The 22451-nt window shown below is 37.3% G+C and overlaps 1 protein-coding gene across 1 annotated transcript in view; it reads right to left on the bottom strand.

Moving 5' to 3' along the window:
- tet3 (tet methylcytosine dioxygenase 3) overlaps positions 1-10783 on the bottom strand; it is a 57798-nt gene extending 47015 nt beyond the window's left edge. Inside the window, exon 1 of the mRNA XM_061730355.1 lies at positions 10378-10783. Coding sequence (XP_061586339.1) covers positions 10378-10740 — 363 coding nt within the window. The 5' untranslated portion in view covers positions 10741-10783. The remainder of the gene's footprint in view (positions 1-10377) is intronic.
- Positions 10784-22451: the final 11668 nt, after the last annotated feature.

Below are 22451 nucleotides of genomic sequence, written 5' to 3'. Positions count from 1 at the left end.
GAGAGGGGAGAAAAGTGTCGCTGGGAAAAAACGAGAGACGGCAAAAGTAAGAAGATAAAAGTCAGCAGAAGTTGAGGCGGGCCGGCGTGGACGCGCAGGACCGAGGTGGAACTGGAAGGGACAGACGGCGGGAGGTCGGCAGGCTGGGGGAACCGTGCAGGGAAAGGAGCTGAAAGTGTGGCACAGTTAGGCGAGGCAGCCACACGGTGACACAGCGTTTGTGGTGTCTCTCTGACGCTCTCGTATGGCACGGGAAATCCCCTCGGCTGACGTCACGCGGGCCACGTGTGTGTGTGAATGTGTGTGTTTATGTGGGAGTCGAGGCGTGATTGTAGCGAGCTGGACAGCACGAGCGGCTGCTCGGCTTCACTGCGCTTTCGTCGCAGGTGGGCCGACGAGCAGAAACACGTCACCGTGCAGGAAAAGTAACTGGAGTTGGTTATTAATCATTAAAGGACGGAATAAACAACGATTATAGGAAATCATGATTCCTCTTTTAGTCCGTTCTTCCTCTATTGTTTGAGAGGAAGAAAATCTAACAGAACAAAAAACAATCTCTTTTCATCCTTCACACTTTCCAACACACACCTGGTTATCACTGAAAAAGCACATGCACACACACACACACACACACACACACACACACACACACACACACACACACACACACACACACACACACACACACACACACACACACACACACACACACACACACACACACACACACACACACACACACACACACACACACACGCACACACACGCACACACACACACACAGGGATGGCCAGGAGAAGAAGAAGATGACAACAGGAGGTCAGACAAGCTGCTGCACTGCAAAAACTCAAAATCTTAACAAGAATATTTGTCTTATTTCTAGTTAAAATGTCTCATTTTTAGTAAAAAAAAAAAAAAAATCTCATTACACTTAAAACAAGACTCATCACTGGAAAAAACAACAATTTTCCCCTGTTTTAAGTAGATTTTCACTTAAAATAAGTAGAAAAATCTGCCAGTGGAACAAGATTTTTATGGTTGTAATGAAAAAAGCGGTTTGTAATGAAAAATGAAAATAAATCTTGTCCCACTGGCAGATTTTTCTACAGGACTGTTTCAGAAAATTAGAATATTATGATTTTCTGTAATGCAATTACAAAAACAAAAATGTCATACATTCTGTATTCATTACAAATCAACTGAAATATTGCAAGCCTTTTATTATTTTAATATTGCTGATCATGGCTTACAGCTTAAGAAAACTCAAATATCCTATCTCAAAAAATTAGAATATTCTGGGAATCTTAATCTTAAACTGTAAGCCATGATCAGCAATATTAAAATAATAAAAGGCTTGCAATATTTCAGTTGATTTGTAATGAATCCAGAATGTATGACATTTTTGTTTTTTTAATTGCATTACAGAAAATAAAGAACTTTATCACAATATTCTAATTTTCTGGGACAGTCCTGTATTCTTAGATATTGTCATCATAAAAAATGCATCTTTATTCAGCTTTCATTTAATTCACAAACATCTCTTGCTGCTTTTTACTAACGTTTAACAACAGACTAGCCTCCCTAGATTTTGCAATTTCTATGACACAAAAACCTACGCCCACGCGCGCACACAAACCAGACTTATTTTGTTTTAGAAGAGCATCAAAAGGGCTGCATGAAAGCTGCGTGCGCTCTGTACCTATCAGTGCGCACCGGCGAGCAGCTGTCGCGGGAGAAGACGGAGGACGCGGTTGACAGCCGGTGAGAGACTCAGCTGCAGCTTCCAGATAAAAGGTCAGAGGGCAGAACGGGAGGGATGTGGGGGAGGGAGCCCATGAAACCCTGGACTCCTGCTCCCCGTGCACTTCACACACAAACCCCTGATTCTCTTACAGGAAACAGCTACAAATATTCTTCAGGGCTCTTAATTGTACTGGCTACTCTGTCAGAAATACACTGTATCAGTCTGTTAAATATCTCAATGACATCAGATGCTCCAAATAATCCTTAACTTGAGCTGTTTCACTGCAGAGGAGGGTAGTAACGAGTTACATTTACTCCGTTACATTTACTTGAGTAAGTTTTGGGAAATGTTGTACTTTTAGGAGTAGTTTTGAATCACTATACTTTTTACTTTTACTTGAGTAGATTTGTGAAGAAGAAACTGTTCCTCTTACTCCGCTACATTAGGCTACGTTGAGCTGTTACTTTTCTTTTATCCCTTTTATCCACGTACGCGTCAATCTCATGACATCACTGGGTGATTCTTTGGGAAAAATGTTTGTTTTTGCATGTTTTGTCACATTTACACAGACTCAAACACACACAGAGTTTCTATGAGTTCATGTTTGTTCTAGTTCTGGTTAAAAAAGAAAAGTACAAAGGCTTGAAATGTTGTGCTACTTGTGCTTAATTTATTTTTTATTCTGTTATTATTTTATTTATTTTATTAAAGTACTTGAATTTACTTTAAGATGAATTTAATTTAAGCTATTTTTTATTAATTTTAATTTATTTTATCATTTTATTGATTTAATTTGCCTGAAGATGATTATTTTGTACTTTTGTCTGTTTGAATGGTTGTGTTAAAAAAATAAATCAGACGTTACTCAACAGTTACTCAGTACTTGAGTAGTTTTTTCACCAAGTACTTTTTTACTTTTACTCAAGTAATTATTTGGTTGACTACTTTTTACTTCTACTTGAGTCATATTATTCTGAAGTAACAGTACTTTTACTTGAGTACAATTTTTGGCTCCTCTACCAGCTCTGATCACTGTCTTGGAAAACGAATGCAAGAATAATCAGAGCAGAAGAAAACATACCGACTGAAAACTTGATATAATCATTCATCATTTATGTTACATTATTGACTATTATTAATTAATTAATTACATTATTAACTTTATTAACTCAATATACATGTATGTTACATGTTAAATTCTGGAAAGCAAAGAGGATCAATACTACACGTCATTTCAATATCATACACACGTACTTGCATTTGTATAACAGTAAGTACACAAGTGAACTTTTTAATTGTACATGTGACACCTGTCCATTAATTCCTCACAGAGTTGATTGAAATGTGTCAGTTTGGACCAAAGGGTTTGAAGCAAATCAACCCCACTGACAAATATATCCGCCCTCCCTGACTGATCTTTAATCTCTTTAATATTTTACCTTTTGCATTTTGGGCCCTGTCCTATTTTCATTATGCATGCTGCCATTGGATCAATAATTTCCCTTCATAATGTCTCCTTTTATCTGCATGCAGATGATCTGCAGATCTATCTGCAGATCAAGCCTCTGTTTAAAGAGAGTAAAACATTGCATTGTATTTCCTCCACCAGCGCAGTATTTCCACGTGTTCCTCACTTTAACCAGGTAGTCAGAAATATGGGTGTGGCTCTTGATAACAGATCAAAATTTGATGACCAGATGAATTCAACTCCTCACAAGTCGAGCCGTTCCTGAGACGTTGTGATCTTGAGAAGCCGTTCGTGCTTTCATCAGTTCAGCTCGATTATTTTAATGTTCTTTATTTTGGCATCAAGCAAACTTTGCTACGTCGTTTGCAACTTGTTCAGAAAGCTGCTGCTCGCCCGCTGACGAACACTCCCTGTCCTGCTTGAACTAATCTGAACTAAAGACCCAGACTGGCATTTGGCACATACAGGACTGTCTCAGAAAATTTGAATATTGTGATAAAGTTCTTTATTTTCTGTAATCCAATTAAAAAAACAAAAATGTCATACATTCTGGATTCATTACAAATCAATGAAATATTGCAAGCCTTTTATTATTTTAATATTGCTGATTAAGGCTTACAGTTTAAGATTATGATTCCCAGAATATTCAAATTTTTTGAGATAGGATATTTGAGTTTTCTTAAGCTGTAAGCCATGATCAGCAATATTAAAATAATAAAAGGCTTGCAATATTTCAGTTGATTTGTAATGAATCCAGAATGCATGACATTTTTGTTTTTGTAATTGCATTACAGAAAATCACAATATTCTAATTTTCTGAGACAGTCTTGTAGTATGAGTTTACATGTTTTATGATTATTGTTGTAATGTCCATAATTTTATTGAATTTTAATTGCAAAGCAATTTTTGGGGGGTTGTTTTAAAAAGGATATACAAATAAAGATCGAGTGATTGATTGATTTCATTTTCAAAATAGGAAGAGTCAATGGATTAAATGTGTGGGAAAGTTTTGGTTGAATAGAGAAGTCAGCACCTTAAAAGTCAAGCGTTCTCTAAATTTCCTGTGTGAACTTCTGATATATTGGACACGAGCAGGAAGTATCTGCTCCCACCAAACCACAGAAAAGGAAACTGAAATGTACGAGTTTTAGTGTAACCTGCAAAGGTCTAGAAATTTGGAATGAGATTGATAGTTTCTATAAAAGAGTGTGGATCTCTCTCAATTTTCAAAAAGAGACTAAAACAAAAATTGTTGTTAAATTATGTCTCTTCTTTTAAATTATGTTTATGTACCAATACCTGATGTATTATTTTTTACAAGAATATCTTTGTATCTTTGAAATCTGAGGAGGTCTCAGGGTTTTATTGTGTGTTTTTTCTTTTTTTTAGGTTATAAGGTTATTATATGTATATGTATTATATGTGTAATTTATAGTTGTTCTGCTGTGTGACTGGGCCCCTATTCATAAGCACAGTTAGCTTCTGGGGAGTCCCATTTTACAAACCAATTGATTGATTGTTATCTGTATTTGTGTTTTTAAATTATTTGTAATAATAAACTCTGTGAAAACCCACATTCAGATCTAACTGTGACAGTATTGAAAACTAAAAAGAGTCTTTCATTCATTTTAACATTAATTTTTGGATTACTCATTACTCTGCAAAAGTTGCAGTAACGCAAAAGTATTTCATACTTTGTCTCTTTAACACAATTTCCTTTGTTAATACTGTAGTATAATGTAGTATAACTGTAATGTAATGTAATGTAGTATAACTGTAATATACTGTAGAACCAACTAACTGCAATATATTGCCAAAAAGTGTAGACAGTAAAGGGTTTACAACTTTATAATGTTGCAATTCCTTTTACAACACTTTCAAGACAAGACATTCTGGCACTGAGGAAACCAAGCGATGCCAAGATCCATTTATGTAGTCGTTTCTTTTTTTCTACAAATGCACGTTAAGGTGAATAACTGTACAGGGTTCTGAACTTTTCACCCCAAAAGTCTCCACACGTTTTGGACGGGGGGGTCGGTAGGGCCTCTCCGGTACAGGTACCCTCAGATAAACCTTTGCAATGTGAGCAGAACCTGGCCTGGCGTCGTCTTTTTTTAAAATGATCAGAAATCCCTGTGAAGGATTTGGATATGAACACGAGTTTCTCAAAAACCTCAATAATTTTTTATAAACGTTACAGCTGCTATTACAGATGTTCACATGACATTTGCCAAAGGCGCTGATAACAAGCCCACACTCTGACCTTTGGACTTGTTGCTGATAAGAGTCTGCCTGGAATACCAATGTGTCTGATCACAATGTTAGCCGTTGATACAGTGCCATGTGAAGAATCAGCCAGCATTCTTGCCTTTATGGACTCAAATTGTTAAATGATGTACACTAGAGAAGGATAAAGATACAAACCCCTTTCAATTATTCTTGGAAGAGCATTTTCTGAAACATTTCAACAATTTTTCTCATGCATTTGTTAACAAGTGGGTCAATTTAAGCAAATCTTTGCCCCTCAAAGGCGCAAATGCTGCTTTTGAACCAAACCATCATTATAGCCACATGTCCACATCGCTTTTTTTGCAATATATTACATTGCTGACATGTAGGAATGGATGTAGCAGTCCCTTAATGGATATATCAGTGAGTCTATTGCAGTAGCTTTTTCAAAATGCAGACCAATGGCCAGAGAAGTCTGTATCAAAAGAACAGGAAAAATAATTCCAAGATCAATTCTGTCAATAAATTCTGACGACAACCATGGTATCAGTTGTGGCAGATACTGAGCTACACACAGAGGTGTCAAGTAACAAAGTACAAATACTTTGTTACCTTACTTAAGTAGAAATTTTGGTTATCTATACTTCACTGGAGTAATTATTTTTCAGACGACTTTTTACTTTTACTTCTTACATTTTCACACAATTATCTGTACTTTTTACTCCTTACATTTGAAAAACAGCCTCGTTACTCTATTTCATTTCGGCCTTTAAAAAAAAACTATCCAGTTAAATTGCTCCATCCGGATAGAGTGAATTTGGTTGTGGTTGTTTCAGATGTTCTTGTCCAGTTTTGTTCTTACATCCGTTCCCTCAGATTCCTGCAACTAAACTTGGATGTACATTCCAATAAAGGTTAGGATAAATGATAACATGAACATGAAGTTTGACTTTTTGCACCATTACAATACTTATAGGCAACTAGTCATCATATCTGCTGCTCTCTGAAACACATGTTAATGCTCAATAGTAACATATATGCTTCTTTAATATATTTGCATTATACTAAGGCCACGTTTACACGTAGCCGGGTATTTACAAAAACGGATATTTTCCCCTCTACGTTTTCAAAAATATCCTCGTTTACACGGACCCGCATGAAAACGCTGTTAACATCATGCCAGCCAATCAGAATCCTGGAAAAAACATCAACAAATGACACGTGTAACTTCCAGTTAAGGCTGATTTATGGTTCCGCGTTACACCAACGCAGAGCCTACGGCGTAGGGTACGCGGCGACGCACACCGTACGGCGCGCATCGCCGCGTACCCTACGCCGTAGGCTCTGCGTCGATTTAACGCGGGACCATAATTCAGGCTTTCCTTCCAAGACGGAACGAGAGTCTTTTATATAGAATATAAAACAGGTAAAATACAAGAAAATATTGACGGTGGCCAAACAAATTGTAAACACAGGTCGCACACATGACGCTGGTGACGTTTCTGTCTCATAATGTGACGTTCTGAAGCCTAAATCTCCGTTTTCCTCTGTTTAGACGCAAACGTGAAAACTGAGTTTTTGAAATGATCGTTTTTGGGGGCTTTGAGCTTCGTTTTCGTGTAAACGAACGTCCAAAACGCATGAAAACGCCTCCGTTTTTGCTCCGTGTAAACGGGGCCTAAGATACATTCATTTTCAATGGCTTTTGTCCTTAATGGCTTTTTTCCCCCTTACATTACTTTTACTTTTATACTTTAAGTAGTTTTGAAACCAGTACTTTTATACTTTTACTTGAGTAAAAAACTTGAGTTGATACTTCAACTTCTACAGGAGTATTTTTAAACTCTAGTATCTATACTTCTACCTGAGTAATGAATGTGAATACTGAAGACACCTCTGGCTACACAAGGCAAGTATTAATGTCCAGCTCTCTTGGCTTTGCTTTGAACCACTTACATTTTCCTGAGATTCTTAACTTTAAGCATGCTGAGCAGGAGGATGCTGTTGAAGTGTTGGACTAAGTTTTTGTAACAGATTTTTGGGCTATTTTTTACTCCACAAGTTATTTTTGCCTTACAGCCTTTGGGAAACATTGACAACATGCTCCAGGGATATATATGTAAGAGATTCTTTACATGGTCTACAGACATTGTGCTTCTTATTATTATTTGCGAGCCTGCGTGGACATGCTTTTGTTTATATTAGTTATAACTGGGGGAAGATTTATTTTTTCATTATGCAGAGAAAAAAGGTTGAAATGTTGAGAAAAAAGTCGAAATTTCAAGAAGAAAGTCGAAATATCGAGAAAAAAGTTGAAATGTCGAGAAAAAAGTAAAAATTTTGAGATTAATGTTGAAGTACAATCTCGAGAAAAAAGTCGAAATGTCGAGAAAAAAGTTGAAATGTCGAGGAAATAGTCCGAATTTCGTGAAAAAAGTCGAAATGTCGAGATTAATACTATTTTTTTTGGGCTATTTTTTACTCCACAAGTTATTTTTGCCTTACAGCCTTTGGGAAACATTGACAACATGCTCCAGGGATATATATGTAAGAGATTCTTAACACGGTCTACAGACATTGTGCTTCTTATTATTATTTGCGAGCCTGTTTGGACATGCTTTTGTTTATATTAGTTATAACTGGGGGAAGATTTATTTTTTTCATTATGCACTTCGAGAAAAAAGGTCGAAATGTTGAGAAAAAAGTTGAAATGTCGAAAAAAGTCGAAATGTCGAGAAAAAAGTCAAAATTTCGAGAAAAAAGGCCGAAATGTTGAGAAAAAAGTCGAAATGTCAAGAAAAAAGTCAAAATTTTGAGATTAATGTTGAAGTACAATCTCGAGAAAAAAGTTGAAATGTCGAGAAAACAGTTGAAATGTCGAGGAAATAGTCAGAATTTCATGAAAAAAAGTCGAAATGTCAAGATTAACACAGATTTTTGGCCTATTTTTTACTCCACAAGTTATTTTTGCCTTACAGCCTTTGGGAAACACTGACAACATGCTCCAGGGATATACAGTATATGTAAGAGATTCTTAACATGGTCTACAGACATTGTGCTTCTTATTATTATTTGCGAGCCTGCTTGGACATGCTTTTGTTTATATTAGTTATAACTGGGGGAAGATTTATTTTTTTCATTATGCACTTCGAGAAAAAAGGTCGAAATGTTGAGAAAAAAGGTTGAAATGTCGAGAAAAAAGTCAAAATTTCGAGATTAATGTTGAAGTACAATCTCGAGAAAAAAGTCGAAATGTCGAGAAAAAAGTTGAAATGTCGAGATTAATACTATTTTTTTTGGGCTATTTTTTACTCCACAAGTCATTTTTGCCTTACAGCCTTTGGGAAACATGGACAACATGCTCCAGGGATATATATGTAAGAGATTCTTAACACGGTCTACAGACATTGTGCTTCTTATTATTATTTGCGAGCCTGCTCGGACATGCCTTTGTGGCCCATCCTGGTTATTTCTGTTGACCCTGTTGACATCTTTCCATCCTCTTCTCTAACTTTCCAGCCCATCCCCCTCCTCTGCCTCCGTTCAAGATGCCGGTGTACATACAAACACACATGCACACTTCCATTAACACAGAAGACTTAAGAAGCCCCCACTCTCTCCCTTTCTTTACCCAACTCACACACACACAAATACAAATTGGCCTAGGGTTAACCCCCATCCTCACTGCGAGCTGTAGGGGTCAAAGGACAAAGCTCAGGGAACTGAAGGAATTCTCTGCTGCCGTTTGGTAGCCCTCAGTCTTTCAACCGCGCAAACGCAAATGCAGTCCAGTCCCAGCCTGTAAACTCAGTCTGAAACAATCCCTGCCTTATCAGAAGGAAACTATACAAGCAGACTCCAACAAACATTTGCATGACCATAACGAATGCAGGTCAGAAACCCATGTCCTTTTTACACATGCAGACTCCGAGCATACACCCGCTCTACCTGTAATTTATATAATAGATGGTTATTTCAAAGCCCAAGACAATTAACAGGTCTTCTAGTGGGGGGTGAGCGGAGGAGGCGAAATCTTCGCTACAAGCTTTGACATCATGAAATAAAAAGTGACACTTTCTTAAAGAAAGGCTCTCTTTGCCACAGGTGTCTTACTTCTCTTTTAAAACCAACAAAATAGGATTTAGCAAGGGATGCCCAAGGTTCTGCATGCAATTACAAATAACTATTGGTTGTAAGAGTGTTTGTAAAGCGAGTAGTAGTTTATTCATCCCCGTGAAACAGCATTGCATCATTGATCATAAGAAGTTTGTTCTGTAATTGTATTTGAAGTAGCAGATAATTACTACCATCTGCTCTGAGACCTGAGATCTGCAGGATGGATGGATGGATGGATGGATGGATGGATGGATGGATGGATGGATGGATGGATGGATGGATGGATGCATGCATGGATGGATGCATCCATCCATTCATTCATGCATGCATCCATTCATCCATGCATCCATCCATTCATTCATTCATCCATCCATTCATCCATTCATGCATGCATCCATCCATTCATTCATCCATCCATCCATTCATCCATGCATCCATTCATGCATGCATGCATCCATTCATCCATCCATTCATCCATGCATCCATCCATCCATTCATCCATGCATCCATCCATTCATTCATTCATCCATCCATTCATCCATTCATGCATCCATCCATCCATCCATCCATCCATCCATCCATTCATCCATCTATCCATCCATCCATCCATCCATCTATGCATCTATGCATGGATGCATGAATGAATGAAGGAATGAATGAATGAATGAATGAATGAATGAATGAATGAATGAATGAATGAATGAATGAATGAATGAATGAATGGATGGATGAATGAATGAATGAATGAATGAATGAATGAATGAATGAATGAATGAATGAATGAATGAATGATTCTGAGTAGACTGTGTGAACATCGTACCTCACTGATTTCCAGTTCGCCCCGTCGTTTCTTCAGCTGGTCACATTTGCGCTGCTTGCAGATCTGTTTCCCCGTCCGGCGGTTCAAGCAGTTTCCACAAGAGCCGCAGTTCTCTCTGCGGAGGCAGGGAGTGCACGCCCCACACTTCTTCCTCCTCTTCTTCTGGAGGTCCAGAGTGGCGTCGAGTGGAGACAACGGTAACAGTCCTGCTTCCTGGTGCTCGGCCTCGATATATTTGCTTAGAGGAGAAGCTTTCTCAAGGCATGTTCTTTGCAAGTAAAGGGCCTTCGTTTCCTCTGCGTCCATGGAGAAGTCGGAGGCGTCGTCGGGCGGCGGGGGCGGCCCTCCCTTCAGCCTAGGCATGGTGATTTCCCTGCCTTATTTCGCTGATGTCTAAAAAATTAGAGGGACTAGACAACATTGAAAGACAGTGTCAAAGTTGAAAAGAAGAGCTTAAAATATACAATAAATAGTGCCCAAATATACAGTTAAGACATGTCCACTTTCACTGTATGTTTGTCTGGTCTGAACAGTCAAGCAGACAGACCAGGGGTCGACAACCCAACATGTAGAAAGAGCCGTATTGGACCAAAAACACAAAAAACAAATATGTCTGGAGCCGCAAAAAATGAAAAGTCTTGTATAAACCTTAGAATGAAAGCAACACATGCTGCATGAATCTATATTAGTTATAACTGGGGGAAGATTTATTTTTTTCATTATGCACTTCGAGAAAAAAAGTTGAAATGTCGAGAAAAAAGTCAAAATTTCGAGATTAATGTTGAAGTACAATCTCGAGAAAAAAGTCGAAATGTTGAGAAAAAAGTTGAAATGTCGAGGAAATAGTCAGAATTTCGTGAAAAAAGTCAAAATGTCGAGAAAAAAGTCAAAATTTCGAGAAAAAAGTTGAAATGTCGAGATTAAAAAGGAAAGGAAAAAGGAAGAAAAAAGAGAAAAAAAGAAGAAAAAAGTTAAAAAATAAGAAAAAAGGGAAAAAAGAGAAAAAGAAGAAAAAAAGGAAAAAAAAATAGGTCAAACATGTTTAAAAAAGCTCCAGGAGCCACTAGGGCGGCGCTAAAGAGCCGCATGCGGCTCTAGAGCCGCGAGTTGCCGACCCCTGAGATAGATAAATGATCTTAAATAAGACCCCGTCCACACGTAGCCGGGTATTTTTAAAAACGAATATTTCCCCCCTCCGTTTATAAAAAAATTTGCATCCACACATAACCGAAGATCTGCGTTTTCGACCACATTCATAAGCATTCTAACCTGTAGATCATCTGCGGCTCCCGGGAAGCTGCACCTCCGCGGGCCGCGCCGCTCCGCGGGCACCGTAGGGTGCGCGTCGCCGCGTAACCTACGGTGTAGCCTCTGCGTCGGTGTAACGCAGTAAGCGGTGGTCAAGACCAGAGACCATTTATTTAATAAATAGCTTGGAGAACAGATGCTGGATCATCTGTATTTCTATAGTAAACAAAAGTCGCACGTCAGAGCAGATTTGTTGTTGTTTTGGTGCATAATGTGATGTTCGAAAACGCAAAACTCCGGTTGTGTGTGCCTACACGCATCTACATAAACGGAGTTTTCAAAAATCTTCACTTTGCCCGGAGTTTTTTTAAACCTTCGTTTATTTGCGTTTTCGTGTGGATGACAGGTCGTAGGAACGTAGGAAAATATCTCCGGTTTAGCAGATATCCGCAGATATCCGGCTACGTGTGGACGGGGTCTAAGTCTAGGTAGTCTACAAGCAGGACAAACCTTCAATCTCTCTAACCCCGTAGGCTGCTAATAAAAAATAAAAGTGATGATAATTTTGTCCCCTGGGACTATAATATTATTCACGATTTTCAACAATCCAAGCTGCAATTTCCCGTCTAATGTTGACTAATGTCTGCTGGTGCGGTACCTTCATGACTGGAGCTTGTAGGATCATGGTCTGGTCTTCCCTGCCATAAGTCCAGCAACGACTGGAAAAAAAGAGACAAAACAAACAATGTTTTCATTAACATGAAAAGCAACGGTTTCCATTGTTTCCTTGTTTGACCATGAGGACTCAGTTTGAACCACTTTTTGATACTTTAGTAAAAAGACATTAGAGTCCGGTCACACACTCATGGTGACTGGGGTCTGGCCGTTGTCTGGTTTTAAAACACAGCTGTGCCTCTCGTTGGCTTCTGGCCACGCAGGCCGACGTGGGCAGTTTGAGAAGACACTGCGTTTCCACGAGAGACCCCACATGGAACGGGGGGTGATGTCTCCCTGAACCAAAGAGGGGGTGATAAGTTGATGCCAGGAATGATCTTTTGTCTTGGGGTTGCAGACTCCAGTCAACCATCATTGATGTTAATTGTACTGCAACAGTGTTTCTTTCCCTGCTTTCACAGCCTGAAGTGAAGCAGGTTTTTATGGTGCTGCAGCTTAAATGTTGGGAAGTGTGATTGCCAGTTTAACTGTCAACTGACGCTTCTCCTGTTTGAAAATAGTATGCAAAGTGTTACAGGTTCTAATGTGACCATTAGCATAAAATGCAGAAGGAATTAAATTATGAATTACTACAGAAGAACAATGTTTCCCATGTATGCAAATCTAAGTACAATAGATTACAATGCCCTGCAATTACTCATTTTAGCTTGTTTTAATCTGTAAGTACTGTAATTAACCAAAACTGGTTCACAAAACTGTTTTTTGTTTCAAGCACTAAGATGTAGCATTGAAGGAGGTATATTATAACCTTTTTTTTTTTTTTTTTTTTTTAATTTTGTCACAATTTCAATTGTCAACAATTTGACATTTTAATTAAATATCTCTGTCATTCTTTGGTAAAAAATACCACAGAAATATTGTGATCCAAATGGAGAACTTTACTTTACATGCTAAAACGCTGCATTTTCTACACATACTTCTGTCTCAGTTTAAAACTGTCATTGTGATCTTAACAGAAATGACAAAAGCAGAAGTCTTTGGTTGCTTTCCATCAATGTTAAGACTTTTAATCAATCATAAATTCCAAAGAAAACAAACTCAATATTCCTTATTATGTGTCTTATCTTCCCCCCTTTTTCGATGGGGGAGTAAATCTGTGTCATCTTTGGGATGGAGGATGGACTTCCACCCTCATCTTGACTAAAAATGTGACTTGCAAGTGTCCCAACACTTCTGCTATTCATGTACAAAACGGTAAACATTGAATGTATAGAGTCTTGTAGTTCAAAGTTTTCTGACTATTATGAGAACATCATGCAGGAACACACTTATGTAAGGTTGTAACTAAGTGTGCTCACACTTACATTGGAAGTGTAAAGGCACAAGGGCACTTTAACATGAACCCACCAATTGCAGGACACCCATTGACAACTTTTCTTCCAGGGGGGGGTCAACTTGGCATTTCCCATATTTGGCCTAAAAAAAGACGGTCAACATTGTTGTGTCTCCAGCTCGTCTTACATGGTCCAGATTTAGCTTTACCAGAGACGTTCAGCCTGCGTTTGGTTCTGTTTATAAATATATACGTATATTTATAAAATAAATATATATGATATATTAAAATATATATGATATATATTAAAAATGCATATATATATATATATATATATATATATATATATATATATATATGCCTTAGGTTTTTACCAACATGGTATTAACTATTAATATATATGCAGACAAGTTAGAAAGTAAAAAAAAAATGTATATATATATATATATTTCTGAACCTGTATACTACAACAGTAATAAAGTCCTGTAATGATGGCTTTTATTTTTGGTGTCCACCCCAAGAATTTAAGTGGCCCCATCTGGACCCCCCTATGAAACATTTTTATCTTATATCCAAAATACGGGACGATTCCGTTTATCTATGTAATGTGAGCATATACAGGACTGTCTCAGAAAATTAGAATATTGTGATTTTCTGTAATGCAATTACAAAAACTAAAATGTCATACATTCTGGATTCATTACAATTCAACTGAAATATTGCAAGCCTTTTATTATTTTAATATTGCTGATTATAGCTTACATCTTAAGATTCCCAGAATATTTGAGATAGGATATTTGAGTTTTCTTAAACTGTAAGCCATGATCAGCAATATTAAAATAATAAAAGGCTTGCAATATTTCAGTTGATTTGTAATGAATCCAGAATGTATGACATTTTTGCATTACAGAAAATAAAGGACTTTATCACAATATTCTAATTTTCTGAGACAGTCCTGTATGTAGATAAAGGGGCAACAGGCTGCAAATCACTGAACACGTGGTTTCATTAGCGCTCCAGTCAGGACAGTAAAGCCTGATTTATGGTTCCGCGTTAAATCCACGGCGTAGGGTACGCGGCTACGCGCAGACCTACGGCGTAGGCTCTGCGTCGGTGTAACGCGGGACCATAAATCATGCTTAATGAGCTGGTGTTATTGTTACTGTACGTCCACGTGTTTCCCCGCGGGGGGGAGAGTCGTCACCGCCGTCACTGATCAGATAAACTAACAGCCCCAGATCTACAGGACGATAGTTATCTGCGGGATACACATCCATCCCGCACCAGAGCCGTGAACGCGCCACGCGGCTCATTAACGCGGGTGAGAAACAACGCACTTTCCCCGCGGACACGCGCACTGCCCAATAAAAGCGCTCCCATGTAGTATTCGGTAAAACGCATTCACAGATATATTCAAAAACACATATTGGCAACAATTAATGATGAAACTCAAAGAATAAAGCTTCACGTCAACGTTTTTTTTGTTTTTTTTTTCTTCAACTTTTTTAAAAGCATTAATTTTTCAAACCATGAAAAAGATTAATGCTTTTATTTATAATTCGGTAAGAAAATCAAGGCGTATTGTTGTGCTGTTTTTTCTTTTCTTTTTTTTTTGTTGTGTGTTTTTTTCTGTTCTTTTTTTTAGGCATTATAAATCATTTGAAAATTTCTACTGTTAATGTTTGTTGTGCCAAAAATTCAATAAAAAAAAGATTAAAAAAAAAATAATTCGGTAAGAAGCTATCAGTCGCATTCACAGATATATTCAAACACATATTGGCAACAATTAATAATGAAATCCAAAGAATAAAGCGTCACGTTTTCTTTTTTTTTTCTCAAAGAAACTTTTTTAAAAGCATTAATTTTTCTCACCATAAAAAGTTACAACCTACCTTACTCCAATGCCTCGAAAAATCCTCTTCACGTCAGCTTTTCATTGAGAGAAAATAAAAACAAACTCGTGGCGAACATTAAAAAGTGAAAGAAAGAGGAATAAGGTACTTCGAGTCTCCCTCCTATTGAAGGCGAACCCACGTCCAGGGAAAGGAAGGAGAATAAAGTTGCAGCCTCATGACAGAAGTCAGTGAGTCGCTGGTCGAGGGTGCGAGCCGAGCTGAGGAAAGGTGGTTTCTCTCAGGATTCAAGTCATCAGGAAATTATGGACTGGAGTCCCGACACGCTGCACAGGCTGGTGACGTCACACAGCCAGGAGCCGCGGGTTCGAATCCGGCCCCGCGAGGCGTCAGCATCAGGTGCTCCAAAACTAATATATTTTTATTTCACAAAAGAAAGACAATTAAAAAGCACAAAAACATACACAAAAAATAAATAAAATAAATAAACTGGAAAGAGAAAAAAAAATAAGTAAGTGAATAAAAATATGGAAAATAACATCAGTAAATAACAATAGGGGCATCAAAACTCAAATACCGTAAGGACTGTCTCAGAAAATTAGAATATTGTGATTTTCTGTAATGCAATTACAAAAACAAAAATGTCATACATTCTGGATTCATTACAAATCAACTGAAATATTGCAAGCCTTTTATTATTTTAATATTGCTGATCATGGCTTACAGCTTAAGAAAACTCAAATATCCTATCTCAAAAAATTAGAATATTCTGAGAATCTTAATCTTAGACTGTACGCCATAATCAGCAAGATTAAAATAATAAAAGGCTTGCAATATTTCAGTTGATTTGTAATGAATCCAGAATGTATGACATTTTTGTTTTTTTTAAATTGCATTACAGAAAATAAAGAACTTTATCACAATATTCTAATTTTCTGAGACAGTCCTGTAAAGTAAATGACAGCATTAAAACAGCATTCAGCGTACAATGAAGTTCTCTAAACCAGAGAATAATGGGAAACAAAATTCTTGAAGAAGATGGCAACGATTATATTTTTTTCCAAGGTTAGTTTTTCTAATGGTAGAAATGCTGTGAGTTGATCTACGAAAGTCTTATAAGAAGGAGGGGAATCGTTCTTCCAAAATAAAAATATACATTTCTTTGATCAAAATTAATATCCTGCATTTTTTGTTATCTAGTTGTAAATTATTTGTGTCATTTAATAAATATGAACTACTGCTTAAATCCAATTTTTTGTCCAGGACTATCTAAAACGCTTTTAATGAGTATTTATTTGGTGACACTCCCGGTGCAGACTGGCCGTGACGTCACGGGTGGGTTTTAAACCAGATGTGGTGACGCCACGAGGGGAATGATGTGATGATGTGAGTGTTTTCCTGGACATGTGGGGACATGTGTGGAGGAGCAGCGGCCCCTGCAGGAGCAGCGGCCCCTGCAGGAGCAGCGGCCCCTGCAGGAGCAGCGGCCCCTGCAGGAGCAGCGGCCCCTGCAGGAGCAGCGGCCCCTGCAGGAGCAGCGGCCCCTGCAGGAGCAGCGGCCCCTGCAGGAGCAGCGGCCCCTGCAGGAGCAGCGGCCCCACATGTCCAGGAAAACACTCACATCATCACATCATTCCCCTCGTGCAGGAGCAGCGGCCCCTGCAGGGCCGGTTCTAGAAAATGATGACTAGGGCTGCATCTCAGATCAGAGGGGGTGCACATGCGTGGCACGTTATTCAACACTAAATTATGCATTTTCCCATAATTTCAAGTGGAATAATACTAGCAAAACAAGAATATCAATATAGTGTATTTCAAATGCTTTATTGCAGCAATATTGCTGCAGAACAAAGAAAATGCTACATTTAACATCACTAAACATGACAGTCATTTCAAGTGGAATGATACCAGTCAAACAATAATATTTAAAGTGTCTTTCAAGTGTATTTTTGCAGCAATATCGCTGCAGAACAAAGAAAATGCTACATTTAGTCTGGGCTACCTCACCCATCAGACAATCTAGCAACAGAAAAAAAAACATAGAAAAATAAATAACAAAAATAAATATAACCATAATAATATAAACTTGCTGGCGTGGTTGTGCTTGAACCACTTCCGAATATCCATCGTTACTTTGTGTTAACGGAGCAGCAGAATATGCATCGTTACTTTGTGTTAACGGAGCAGCAGAGAGCAGCGTCTTGCTGGTGCAGGAAACTGCTGGAAGCAGATGAGTGACGTACACTGGCTGATTTATGGTTCCGCGTTACACCAACGCAGCTCTTACGGCGTAGGGTACGCGGTGACGCGCACGTACGGTGCGCGTCGCCGCGTACCCTACGCCGTAACCTTCGCCGTAAGCTACGCCGTAAGCTACGCCGTCGATTTAACGCAGAACCATAAATCAGGCTTAACGCGCGCGCACTTGTCAGTTTTCTTTTCGTCTTTTCAACTGAGCAAACACATAAACTGAGGGTGCAATGCTTATGCACCCTCGTAGAACCGGGCCTGGGCCCCCGGAGGAGTAGCGGCCCCCTGGCGGCCCCTGGAGCAGCAAAGTGCTTTACATCAACATTAAAAGCGGTAAGACACAAAACATAAATAACAAATAAAATGAAATAAAATGATAAGAAAAGACGTAAAATAATAAAAAGCACAAGTTGTTAAAAAGTAAGGGCAGAGTAGAGCAGGTACATCTCATCCTTACAATGGCAAGAATTACGTTTCTATACGGTCAAAACGTACAAAGACCAGGTCAAATACTGTATTACAAAGTAATCTGTGCCGATTCGTGTAGTGAATCAAACCAATTTGACAATTCTACGTCACAATGCCTGTATTCAGGGCTTATCCATAACTTTGCACGGTTTTCAAAAAGTATTTAATTTAAGAGTACGCTTAAATAACAAATAAAATGATGAGAAAAGAGGTAAAATAATAAAAAGCACACGTTGTTGAAAAGTAAGGGCAGTAGAGTACAGCAGGTAAGTATTTAATTGAACAGTAATGTTTTTAGGCCTGATTTAAAGGTGATTTTTGTGTTTTATATATTACATTGTATCTACATGCCATACCATATGCATACATTGTATCTGTTTTTGTATGTAGTGCTGCGGTTTTATTTTCATGATTTTGCATTTATTTTTACTTATTTTATTTGTCAGGGGGTACCAAGTTTGAATGCAAATACAATTGGAAAATCAATAAACATATTTGAATAATAATAATGTTTTCAGTGCTCTTTTGTGGCTTTATATTAAATCTGACAAAAGAGTTGACGTGATCAGGTTTTCTGGCATTTCCATTTTCAGTCCGAAGTTTACATTCAATAATCATAATAGAATTATGGATTTGTGTTCTTTTAATCAAACAGGATTATTGTATATATCTAAAAATTCATAATAATATCACACATTTTCATTCTTTTGAGATATTTAGGGGTTTTCTAAATCCAAAGTGTAAGAATTACACATCTGTTAAACATCCTTTTGTTGACTGAATTGTTGATTGGAATTGATTTAGTTGTTTTTTAAAGAGTTGATGTGATGATTTTGGGATGGCCAGTTAGAAAGTTTGAGTTTGTCCTGATTTACACGTTCATAAACCAGCTTTTTATGTGTTTGATGTCATTTTCAATTTGGAAAAACTCAAATGTTTAAGTTTTAAGGCGACAGTTTAACGTTATGCTGAAAATAAATCAGAGATCATCTTTTTTTCTGCTTTGTTTTCCCATCAACTTGTAACGCTTCTACTGACAACAAACCGGCAGGATCAAACCGCCGCCGTGCTTTACAAAGATTGGGGCCGAGCAACAACAGATGGTCAGACTTTTGAGTGTAGTTTTTTTCCTGGACAGCAGGGAAGCAGTTTTGGAAGTAAAACACGTCTGCAGTTACACAGATGTTCCTGCAGCTTCCTGTTTACAGATATTCTACTTTGCATTTCCAACGTTTGTTCCTCTTCAGCCAGGGGCGTCAATTGGGTATGAAGGTACGGCAGCCGCCACACCTTTGCTTCAAGGGTTAAATGTAAATGTTTGTTTTTTTAAATACATTTATGGAATGACTACAAATGCAAATAAGAACAACATGATCGATTTCACTAGTTATTATACACTGTAAAAACTCAAAATCTTAACAAGAATATTTGTCTTATTTCTAGTTAAAATGTCTAATTTTTAGTCTCATTTATTTATTTTTTTCTAAATCTCATTACATTTAAGACAAAACTCAAAAACAACCATTTTCACCTGTTTCAAGTAGATTTTCACTTAAAATAAGTAGAAAAATCTGCCAGTGGAACAAGATTTTTTTGCTTGTAATGAGAACATAAATCTTGTCCCACTGGCAGATTTTTCTACTTATTTCAAGTGAAAATTTACTTGAAACAGGTGAAAATTGTCAAATAAGTTATTTTTCTGGTGATGACTCTTGTTTTAAGTGTAATGAGATTTTTTGACTAAAAATGAGACATTTTAACTAGAAATAAGACAAATATTCCTGGTAAGATTGTGAGTTTTTGCAGTGAGCGAGACTGCATTTGAAAAAGTTCCAGTTTTCTTGACCACACAGATCAGCTACATAAACTTCTGTGATGAGTATTTGCTGGACGTGTTGATTGATACTCTAGTTAAGTTCTGTGACTCGTAACCTTGCCGTACCATAGCTTCCACTGAATTGACGCCACTGTCTTCGGCTAAACCTGTTTCTTTCACACTTACAGTTCTGGATGTTCATCTCATTGTGCATGAGTGACTACATATCCCAGAATTCCTACTTAATCCAGTCTCTTGAGAGTTTCAATGAGAAGAGCCACGGCCCAGTTGTTAATGATTTCCTTGAAATGTCTTTTCTTGAAATGAATATTTCTAAAACAAAAGACATGATCATTGACTTTTGCAAAAACAGTGCTCCCAACCAAGAGGTTACAGTTTTAAAGGGTCAGACAGTGGAGTGCGTCAGCACATAGAAATATCTGGGAACTGTCATCGACAACAAACTGAACTTTGAGCAAACTGTCAAGCTGTGGACAAAAAGGGATGCACTACAGTGGCAGCGGTGGATGTATGCAATAAATTAGATAGAGATTTGAAATTATGTAGAACTTTAACTTTATTTAAAAAAACATTGAAAAGAAGGATGATTTCCTTATATTAAACTAATGAGTGGCTTGATGTTGATTTGGGTATTTATTTAATTGATGATTTGCTTTGATTTTTTAAGGATGAAGGTAACATGTAGATGCACCTTTATTTTAAAAATCTTTTTTATTTTTTGAGGAATGTTTGTTATCCCCAAAGAGGCAATTTGTTTTACTGGCAGTCTTTCTCTTACTTTTTGCTTTTATTTCATTAATTTAATTAATCTTTTTGAGGGTAGGCAAATAATAAGCTTTGCCTCAGCCTACACCTTTTTCGGTCTAGATGTTATTTGTTTATTTGTATACTGGAAACTTTTTTGTAATGTTTTCTTTGAACAGTGTATTCGTTTTCTTGTTGTCATTTTTATTCTTGGTTTTTTATGTCATGACCGAAAATAAACTGAACTAAACTAAAACTAAAGCACCTGTTTTGTCTGAGAAAACTGTTCACTTTTAACATTGCCAGGACCATGCTGATCTTGTTTTATCGTGCTTTTATAGAATCAGTTTTATCTTTCTGTCTTGCTTCATGGTTTGGAAATGTGTCCTTTAAAAACAAAAATTGTTTAAACCAAATCGTGAAATGGTTGAGCAAGCTGATTGATGAGTCTCAGCTTCAGCCAGAATCCCTGTTTTCTAAACAGTTACAGCTGGCTCTATTTTAAAAGACAACTCCCACCCTCTTAAAGGTGAGTTTATTTTAAAAGACAACTCCCTCTTAAATGTGAGTTCCAGCTGCTCCATCAGGTTTTTCCTGCTTGTAAAACCAAACGCTACAAAAACAGCTTTGTACCAGAATTAACATTTTTAAAACATGTTTATTTACGTTCAAATTTAAAAATTATATACAAGATCTTCCTTCTTCTTTTCATAATTTATTTTGTGTTAATTCCGATATTCATTCTTATCCCACAAGGCACAAAGATGATTTTAATTTACCGTTTTGTAGAACATGGAAACATCAATCTTTCACCACTTGTGGAATTCACTCAATAAATCTCTTAAATCATCACCATCCTTGCCAATATTCAAAAAACATTTAAAGAACTTTCTTATTGTTTCATCTTTGTAATGTTCATTATTTGATCTGAGTTACATTTTCTTTGTGTTTTTTTACTCTCCCTTGTGTAGCTTTGTTTTGTTTTTTATTCATATATGGAAAGGATTCTATAGAAGCCACCAGGCTTCTTCCTTTCCTTGCATGTTATTTCATTGTTTTTCATTTTTTGTTCATATTTGTCTTATATTGCTAAATAAATAAACTAAACTAAAACTAAAACTACCAGCAGCCATCAGTGCTATTAATAAGTGAGAGAAACTGCAACATAACCTTGTATTTATGTTTTGTATTGTTTCCTTTATCTTGTTTTTATGAAAAGGCACATGTGTTATCCTTTTGCCTGGTTTGAATATGTTAGTATTTTTATCTACTGATGTTTTAACTTATCTTGCTTCTTATCTTGGGGGCGTCCTTCTTGTTCTTTTAGCCAAAGCACTTGTCGTCACTTTATCTTGTCCTGTGTTGTTGAGTGTCTGGTTTTGGATTGTATGAGGAAGCACTCACTGTAAGCCACATTTACCCAAGGGTAAAATAAATAAATATATATATATATCTATCTATCTTATGGAGCCAGAAAATGGCTCAAAAAGACAATCCCACCTGGTGACAAAAGTTTGTTGCATGAGACAAGTGTCAGCATTCTTTCTTTTTTTTTTGCTTCTATAAGACTAATTTCAAAAATAACATTTCCATCTTTTATTTCTTTTACATTCTCAAATGAAATCAGACATTAGTGGAGGAACCAAGAGTGTCTTTGCTTCAGGTT

This window comes from Cololabis saira, chromosome 9 (assembly GCF_033807715.1).
Source record: "Cololabis saira isolate AMF1-May2022 chromosome 9, fColSai1.1, whole genome shotgun sequence".
NCBI classification, from domain to species: Eukaryota; Metazoa; Chordata; class Actinopteri; order Beloniformes; family Belonidae; genus Cololabis; species Cololabis saira.
Note: the sequence above shows the minus strand (reverse complement) of the source record. Positions and strands in the feature narration are given on the sequence as shown.